Source organism: Fulmarus glacialis, unplaced genomic scaffold, assembly GCF_000690835.1.
Source record: "Fulmarus glacialis isolate BGI_N327 unplaced genomic scaffold, ASM69083v1 scaffold37981, whole genome shotgun sequence".
Lineage (NCBI taxonomy): Eukaryota > Metazoa > Chordata > Aves > Procellariiformes > Procellariidae > Fulmarus > Fulmarus glacialis.
In genome coordinates, this window is record NW_009192804.1 from 1 (window position 1) to 9,954 (window position 9,954).

The following is a 9,954-nucleotide window of genomic DNA, read 5'->3' on the forward strand; positions in this document are numbered from 1 at the left end:
GCCGCGGCACAGGGGAGCCGTTTGCCCCGTGTTCCTCGCGCAACCGCCCCCGCGCTTTTTCCGCCCGGATCACGCCACGCCGCTTCTCCCCAGCGAATTCGAAGGGGGGTTTCCAGAGCGAGCCCAGTGTCATGGGACAAAGGTTAAGTGAGATCAAAGGTCACGTGAGGTTAGAGGTCAAAGGTTACTTGAGGTCCAACATTACTTGAGGTCACAAGACAGTGGTTACTTGAGGTCAAAGGACACAGGATACTTCAAGTATCCTTCTCTTGAGGTCAATGGACAGAGGTCACTTGAGGTCAGAGGTTACTTGAGGTTACTCAAGGTTAAAGGTTCCTTGAGGTCACAGGACCAAGGTGAATCTAAGTCAAAGGTTACTTAAGGTCAGTGGACACAGGTTACTTGAGGTCAAAGGTTACTTCAGGTCAAAGGTTAATTGGGATCAAATGTTAATTGAGGTCACAGAACAGCAGTTCCTCAAGGTCAAAGGACAGAAGTTCCTCAAGGTCAAAGGTTTCTCGAGGTCAGAGGACAGACGTTACTCTAGGGTAAAGGTTACTTCAGGTCACAGGACAGAGGTTACTCTAGGTGAAAGGTTACTCTAAGTCAAAGGTCAAAGTTGAGGTCAAACCTGGTTTTGGTGTAAATCTCACCACCGCCCACCCTGGAAGCCAGAACCAAGCCTCTAACGTGTTTTTGACACCCAGACGCTATCAGCTGTCGACATGCACGACGCACACCCACAAGCGCAGGCCAAGGCCAGCTGGCCTGGAGGGCCCGTACCCACGCGCTCCTTCACCACCTCAGCCTCCAAGCAGGGGGGCTGCACGCAGGCGCCCAGCTGGCAACAGCCCTTCGACTGCCCAGCCACACACCGCGCCTGGCTGGCAAAGGCACTGCGTGGAAGGCAGCCACCTTCACACCAGCGAAGGCTCCAGCAGCTTACCGGGACAGAGAATGGCACCCCAGTGCCCAGGAGTGCTTTAACTTAAAAGCATAAATGCAGCCAGACAGAATCTCTGAGTGGATTTAAGGCAAAAGAGATGAAGGAACAGATAGCAGCAATTTGTGATGAAGACTTGGTGCTGATTTTTTTAAAGTCATCTCTTCCTTTTCATGCTTGATAGTAGAAAGTTCTTCCTTACAACCTAGTTAATAAGATTGGTGGCCAGTTTCTCCCAAGGATTTAGAAACATCACTCCATTTTATTTAAAAAAAAAGAAAGATGTGTAACAACTGAGATACAGTTGTTACCATCAGGGACTATTACACTCAACTAGGGGAATTAGATGCAAGAATAAAGTCATCATTCGGGATTAACAGTAACTGTATGCTTGCCAGTAAAAGTTACTATAGTTCCAAATTTAAGTCCAAACCAGAAAAATCTCAACCCGAGTATAAAGTTTTTGGCTATTTGTCAGAACATAAAAGCATCAGGGCAAGTACTTAGAACAGTTAAAAAACAAATCTAGCAGTATTTAACTATCATGACATACAGGATGACAACTTTTTTAAAGTAATAAACACTGACCATTTTAAATATAACTTTCGAAAGTCATAATAAATCTAAAAAGCTAGCAGGTGGCTAATGCTAGTCAAAAGTGACAACAAAAAAAAAAGCCCCAAATCCTCCCCATAAACAATACCAAAGAAAGCATTTTTGAGTGCTGCTCTGCTGTAATAGCTCATCTTTTCAAGAGCTAGAACTGTCAAAATAGTTTCTTTTAAACTAAACATAGTGAGTCTTGAAAATTCAGGTAGCTTCATCCAATAGTATACAACCAAAACCTAAAAACACAGTCACTCAGCTTAGTCTATTTTAATGTTCTGTCAGGATAAGTAAGTGCCAGAAAACAGGTTCTGAGATGCAAGTCACTTCAGAACCGAACACATTTTAGTAACAAACAAGCACATCTCTCAGCTAACGCAAAGAAAAAATTTGCTTTCCAAAGAATTTTCTTGCCGTTTTCAGCTACCTGGCAACGGGTGATGTTGTTTCAGAACGTCAAGGTCCAAATACTGCCTCAAGGTGCTTTGAAATAGCAAAGGACTACGTTCAGTGTAATTCAGACTAGACCCCACAGATCAGCCCTAAGAGCCCTCAAAATAATCCTATATCCTATTCGGGACAATAGTAAAAGAATCATCATTAGCTGGTAATGTCAAATTAGTGGTCAGGAGAGATGACACTTTTTCATATGCACTGAAGCCACATAAAAAAGGAAAAAAAAAAAATTATGAAAGACCTACCAGCCCTGCAATAATTTGGTATTTCACTGATGATCATAATTAGTTTGCTTCATAAGACTTGCTTTTCTCATTAACTGCATTGAAAGCTTTTATGCAAGGCAAAATAAATGCTTGACTTCAAAGTCTCCGAAAGGACATGATTGTAAACTTTTGTCTCCACATAGCAACTGCAATAAGCATGGTATTATATGATCTTTTTCTTTAAAAAAAAAACAAAAAAACCAAAAAAAAACCAAACCACAAACAAAACAAAACAAATCAAATCTACTTCTTGGAGTGCCCATGGGGGCCATTTATCTGCTGGGAAAAGTTAACTGCCCTTACAAGCCTTTAATCGCTTTGCCCGGCATACTGCTGCTGCGAGTCATACGAAACCCAGCCTAACGTGAGTTCATGAAAACAAACTTTGAATAGAAGTTTTGGAAGGCAGAAGGACCTTACCATTTCCTCCTTATATAATCAAAAGGAAATACACTCCATCAGCTTTGGAAATAAACACAACTACCAGGATTTAAACAGGGCTGTTATTACAGAGCAGCAGCTGTACCATAAAGCACCTGCATATACACAGGCTAATGTTTTACACGGTAGCTGACATGCTGAGTGCCTTCACCACAGCACAAGCTTACTTGGGGCCCCATAACATATTTCCATCCTTTGCAAGGTAACACTTGTCTGAAGCCAAAGGACTCAAAGAGAAAGCCATGAAATCAGGTTTTCTAACGGATTTTTTTTAATAAACTATAGAAGGAACAAGATAACATTTCAATCAAAGTCATGACAGCTGCATGCTTAAAAGCAGATACATACACATCTCTGGATTTTTCTGTTCTCTTTAGGAAGGGTGTGGGGGGGAGGGAAAGGGAGAAAAAACAGTCATGTGAAAGCTGAACGTAATGCATAGATTTCTATACATATTTAAATAATAGCAGACTAAAGCAAGCAGTAACACAACTGGAAAAAATGCTTTAACAGTGATTCCAGATCTACGAAATTTTAAAAAGGAAATTTCAGTTCTAGGAATCTTTATGCTGAACAAGTTACATTTTTATACAGCATTAAAATAAGGTTTATAAATTGAGGCACTAGAAACAGACTTACTTACACAATAGCTCAAATGCATCTAATGTGCAAACTGAAAAATCTACAGGCCATAGTGTACTAGAAATTTAGAACTTAAAAGGTTGCATTAGACTTGCACTTGCTCACATTGACACAGTGAAATTAGTGGAAAACTACTGGTTTTCCAGTTAGAGTAAAATCAGGTTCTGATTGTTGGTTCCAAACAGTTATCTTCCTAGCTTTTTCTCATTGTCTTCACTTGCCTCTTACCTGTTATTATCAGGCGAAAAAATTGGAGAGGTTCCTGAGCCACCCCATTCAGCAATGTCTATAAAGAAATGCAAAGCACCTGTCCTTGTGCACGGTTGTATCTACAGTGCTGTACTCCCTTACTTCAACCTGTTCTCCCACATCACTGAGCTTCTACAGGGTTAATAAATTTGTTTAGAATTAGATACTCATGTTCTAGGATGGATGCTTATTTTTACCTTTTGATCCTCATTTTCTATGGGGGTCAGGGAGTATTAGGGACAAGTAGTCTTCACAAAGTAATTGGCGTGATCACGTAGCAAGAAGAACTTGAGACAGAAAGAAAGGAGGTCATATGGATATGTATGCTGCTTTCTTTATGAGGAAGAGTATTCAAGATCCAGTGAAGTTTCCACCCAGATGCTACAATAACTGGCACCCTCGAAACCCCTACATTAAAATATACCTTGATATTTTAATCAGGCACTTAAATAGAAAAACAAAGCAGTAACATTTAACATAGGTATTGTGATAGCTATTCTGTAAGGCCAGAACATCTTGTATGAAGCACTCAGGAAACTAACTGTCCCACAGAACCAAGTAACTCATGTCAAGGGCTGGACTTGAGGAATGGAGAGCCCCACACTAGACATGCACGTTTAAAAAAAGAGGAAAAAAGACTGAAAGATGGTTAGCAAATATTTGGTAGAAGCCATTAACCATAAACTTATATTCTTCACTATCTAATGCAAAATGTAGTGCAAGGTTATTAATCCCTTGAGAAGATGGATTCAGAAGTAAACATTCAATGTGCTTTAATTTACAAGGTAGTATTTTTTTTTCCCCCCACAAAAAAAAGTTTCTCAACTGATAACAAGCTCCCTGAGGGAATACATTATTTTTTTCAAGGGAAAAAAAGCAATCATTTAAAAACATAATCTGAAAAGCTCCAACAATCAAGAGTTGCCCTATTTTGAGCCATAACACACTTCTGATCAACATTTCTTTGGAAAATGTGGGTTAGACCAACCAGTCACTGGTCCTGTAAGAGGGACCCTGATCTCCCTTCTTTTAAGTAGTATTCTGGAGATGAGACTAACCATTCTTTTAAAATGATAATGAACATATTTTAGTCCAATACACTTCAAAGTTATAGGAAAATTCTACCTGCAAGACTTCATCTACCAAGATTTAAATGGTTAATTACAGATTCTGTCACAAAAATACAGAATCAAGGAAAAGAGGTGGAAATTCAGTTGTAAGGCTAAACACTTGAGAAGTTATCTTTATGTTATGCAAGTCAAGGGACAAATGAAAGAATCTACAGACACACAAAACACATTTTTACGGTAATGAGAATGCCAGGTGTTTAAAGCATTCTTAAGGAATTTATTTTTTTTACTGATGATTTACAAGGCCTTGATTATTAGACAAAATAGCATATTTTAACTAAACTCAAAAAAATACAAACCAATAGAGTATAGAAGGAAATAGTTCCGTAGAATATATCACACCCAGTGCACGCACTGCTTCGTTCTTCTCATCTGAACCCATTTGTTACTTATAGGATTTTTGCAAAGAAATATTTTGGTCTAGCCAACAAGTAGTGTACGGTTTCAGACCACTGAATTAGGCTCTAATTCTGGCATTAGTCTACAGTCTAAACCACTGCAGCAGACCTTTCAAAGTGTTTAGTGTAATCAAAAACTGATCTAGACATTTTTGAGCAGTTAACAATAAACCGGAGTTATAGACTGCATACAGTTCAGTATGGTACATTAACTGAAGCTAAAAGTTTTAGTATGCTTATTGCCAATTTCCCCCAAATTTTCACAAGCAGAACTTCTCTGCAGATACATTATTGCTGAGGGTAATAAGGCTGTTGAGGAAAGGGGTATCCAGGTTGTTGAGGTGCTGGATATGGTGCTTGTCCAGGGTTTTGATACACAGGTGAGGGTGCATATGGCAGATTATACTGACCATACATGTATGGATTATAGCCCATTGGCATTGGCATCTGGCAATACCTGTGTGGAGGGGGGAAAAAAGCATACTTTAGTTGTAAAACACTGATGATGTTAATTTGCAAATAACAACTCATTAATAGATACAAAAAGATGTGCAATCACCACAAATGCTTTCCTTTCATTTTCCTTTTTGTGCTGCAGAAAGTGTGGTAACTTTGAAGGATCCAATGTGAAAAAAATTACAATGCGTGGAACAGAAATGCAGACAGAAGGTGGAGTAAAGGCAACTTGCTGGAACTAGAACGGATCTAAATTGATTCTCTTATGTTTAAAATCATTGTACATAGTTTAACATTTGCTGATCCTGCTACTGAAGGAGAGAGCAGCTGCCTTCAATTCCTCGTGATGACTCCAGAAAGATGGAAAAAAGCATCAGTAGAAATCACGCTGCACAACTGGAATTTTTTCTGTATTTTTCATCATCTTTAGCAAGATACTAAGATTTGAAAAATGAGATATGCCAAAACTTTTGAGAAACCAACTGGTTATGCAAGGGCTGGCAATAGTCCACAAACCACAGTTAAGGAACTGCAGTCCTATCTCCCTTCTCTTTTAAAAAAGCCTAACTACAAAAACCTAAAATGAATCCCCCACAAATGGTACCAGCAAATGATTCCAACAAGAATTACATGATTAAAACAACAAAAAAAAAAATCATCTTGCCTCAAACACTAAACACATCTTCAATTACAACAGCCGATTTAAAGATGTCACATGCAACAAACAAGTGCTTTTAGATAATGGGATAACAAAGAACTGCTTAAGTATTCCCATAGCTTACCCTGGGTAACCTGGATAAGTTGGGTAAGGAGGTCCTTGTGCCTGTGAAGGTGCAGTGCTTGCTGCAGGTGCACTGGCTCCTGGAGTAGGAGTAGGAGCAGGAGCAGGTGCAGCAGCAGCAGGAGCTGCAGCTGTTCCAGAGGGTGCTGACGCAGAAGAGGAACTACTTGCTGCAGAAATCACTGGTGGTGGTGGTCGTGCTGGAGGCTGTGGTTTAGTCCCCTAACAAGAGAAAGTGAATTAAGCTGGAGTTTCTTTCTGGAAGTCTTGGAATCAAAAGCTGTGGTTATATGATTGGTTGGTTTTTATTTTTATTTTCATTTTAAATGGACATTCTATATTTACTCTATACAGATAATAATGTGAAGCATTTAAAAAGCAATAAGCCTTCCATTTCAAATCTATAAATTATGAACATCAATAGTATATAATACACCTGTCTGCACAGTCTTTTAGACTTTGCCCTCTCTTTCATTTCAACACATTTCCAAATACACCAATACATTAAGGAGTGATATACACAAATTACAGATCAGCTTAGAGTTCCAAAGCATGGACCTTCTATTTTCAACCCACTGATTCCATAGCATATATTTACCACCATGGTTCTGGGTGCTGGAGTAGGAGTTGACGATGCAGCAGGCTTAGTTCCTCCAGCTGATGTGGTCTGATATGTAGGCAGAGGAATAGAGGGAGCACTGGGTTCCCTAGCAATGCTTTGCTGCAAATCTCTATTAAAAACAAACAAGCAAACATACAGCTTAGTTTAAGAATCATTTGTTATACACTTCAGCAAGCTCAGCTCAAAAGATGCCACGGAGTAAATCTAGTACTTAAAACATAACCATTGAGCTAGCTCAAACTAAATTTGGAGTCCAAATCACTTCCACAGAAATAATCCTCTAGCCAATCCTCCGATTGGAGGATTTTTTCTAATAATGTCTTTATGTTCCAACTCAATAGTGGGTAGAGATCACTGAATTAGCCAAAAGCTTTGGGATCAGAAATTATAGAATAGTCAGAACATTCAGCAACTTGGAAGCTTTCCTGAGAACCTAAGGAAACACCAAGGCTATGGAAAAGAATAAAAGAAAATTTCAGTAATTTTGACATGTAAAGAGATACTCAAATACAGAAGAAAAGCAATGTCATATTGCTTGTAGATTGCCCTAAATTAAATAATATTGCATGCAAATACCACACATCTAACAGAACTGATAAAAAAAAAAAAAAAAAAAAGAAGAGTCTGCTAGATAGTCTGTAATATCATTTATATCTGGGTAAGCATGACTATCAAAAAAACCCTGGCAAAAATCTGAATGGCTCAGCACATGAACTTTCAAGTTCTCTATTCTGTTACCTCTGCTGTTGGAATGACTCTTGGTAAGATACTTTGGTAAGATACAAGGAGGCTCTGGTGTCATGTTATACTACAAGCTGCCATTAAACAGCATAATTTTACAGTCAGCTTGTCATGAAAACTCCAAGAAAGCAGTTCTAAGTCATATTCAGAGGAATGTAGTGCATTTCTCAATGCAAAGACTCAATATTTGAGATTGGGCAGATTCTTCAGAGAGACTTTAGGAAGCATTTAAAATTTCAGACAAATTTGCGTAACAATGATAGGTAAGCAATATGTAACGGCTAGAACTTGATAGCTGGCATTCTGAAACAGAAGACAGGGGAGACTGATAAAGGTATACAGTCTAGTTAGCAACAAACTACAGGCTCTTATTATATAGCATGCAAAGGTGAGCTCCAAAGAAGGAGAACAAAACTGGCAACTTTTGTCAAAACGTGGTAGAAAAAACAAGACTGAAACAAAAACTCCAAGAAAATTATAAAAAGGAATGATGGAGAAAAAGCTGGAAATACTGTTTTGATGCTCTGTTACATATGCATATGTATATCTCAAACTGTTGCAGATAGTGGAGTAACTATTCAACACTGTATTATACTGAAACTAACAAAACCAAAACTTAACATCTTAGAAGATGACGTAAGGGATGGAAGTAACAATTTTCTTCTTAAAACTACACTGCAAAGACCAATGGCTTACAGAACAGTGGTACCGTTCAGAGTGAAGTGTATTTTGACCACAAAGTGACCAAACACATTAAATGTGAAGCTTAAAAACACTATTAAAACTGATCCTCCAATGGGCAATCATCATATGGAGGGGGGGCGAAGTATCTCTAGTTCTAAACGAGAAACCATCTAAACAAATTTATTTTCACTAAGTGAAGATGCAGCACCCAGTCAGTATTTTTATTGCAGGTAGGGGCGGGGGCAGGGGGCAGGGGCAAAACACACATTTTGTTCACTCAAACTGTGGGTTGGGAGCACAGAGAAATATGTTTTGTAGACATATATTACAAATATCCCAAATCTGATCATTGCCCCTAACCTTGACAGGGTTTCATGCCAGTGAACAGTTAACACATGAGGCAGTAAAAAGTTATCATGGCAAGATTCAGCTGAATGTTGTATCAACACTAAACCTACAACTTTAACACTGAACATTAATGTATTAGAGATGTGAGGTATTCAGACCTAAGCCTGGGTTAGTCAGCCTATAGCTTCCAAATTGCATGAATGTAGCAAATGGAAGAGAGGTAGAAGGGGTTGCATACAGTCAGTAAGAATTAATTTACAAGCACAATGCCCAACTGAAAAAGAACAGTTCTACAAAGGATGAAGTTAGGAAAGGTAAAATTTGAGGGCTGAGCACCCCATTCACAACACGTGCACAGAACAACTGCAGTTTCACCTACTGAAACTTCAGTAACAACTAGCCCTTTTTGTAAAAGGCTACGTACTTCGCTAAAGAATACGTATTAGAAGGCAAGTCTTTTCAGTTATACTTTCCTCTTAAGAGAAGAGCCTAAAAATCACAGCTGAGTATACTATACTAGCCTGATCACATGTGGGGGACAATGGCAACACCAGACACTTTCCTTTACATGAAGGACAAAAACCTACTTCTCTCCCCAGCAGTGTAGGCAACCCACATATCTAAACAATGACAAAATATCAGACTAGATCAGACTACGGAGCAGAGGTGGAATACCAACATTTTTCCCCCCACCACATTGGGCACATGGAAGGCAATCATATGCTGAAGCATTTGTCTAATTTCTCAAACCAAAATGACAGCAGAACCAAGATGCAGAAATCAGAAGTTCAAAGGAAAGAGTAAGATAAAATGATTAACAGACACATGCCAAAAAGAACTGCGAGTGAAATCATGATAAGATGAAACAGATTCATGCTGAACTGGATAGAAGAGCAGCAGATCAGACTTCAAAGTAGATTTTTGTATTTATTTCTCCTATGACTTTCCTCTTTTTTCAGGGGAGGGTAGAGTGAGATTAGCATTAAGGCAAAGAAGATGTGATAGTCTTAACACACCTATTCTCCCTTTCTCAGTTCATCAAGTACCATAATATGTATGTCCCCAAAGATTAATTTCAGATAAATTTCTACAATGCTTAAACAAAATATTGAAATCTTACTTGAGCAGTTCATCTCTTTCAGTCTTGCGAGCAAAGACAATGTCACTGCATTTGTTTTGGAATTTCAGCAG

At 38.8% G+C, this 9,954-nt stretch overlaps 1 protein-coding gene across 1 annotated transcript in view; it reads right to left on the reverse strand.

The window, feature by feature from the left end:
- Positions 1–4,927: 4,927 nt before the first annotated feature.
- The window catches only part of PDCD6IP (programmed cell death 6 interacting protein), a gene marked incomplete at its 5' end in the record, with an annotated part of 25,877 nt that continues 20,850 nt past the window's right edge, over positions 4,928–9,954 (reverse strand). Inside the window, 4 exons of the mRNA XM_009587220.1 lie at positions 4,928–5,588; positions 6,370–6,590; positions 6,967–7,099; positions 9,884–9,954. The exon at positions 9,884–9,954 is cut by the window's right edge and continues 28 nt beyond it. Of these exons, the coding sequence (XP_009585515.1) occupies positions 5,420–5,588; positions 6,370–6,590; positions 6,967–7,099; positions 9,884–9,954 (594 nt within the window). The remainder of the gene's footprint in view (positions 5,589–6,369; positions 6,591–6,966; positions 7,100–9,883) is intronic.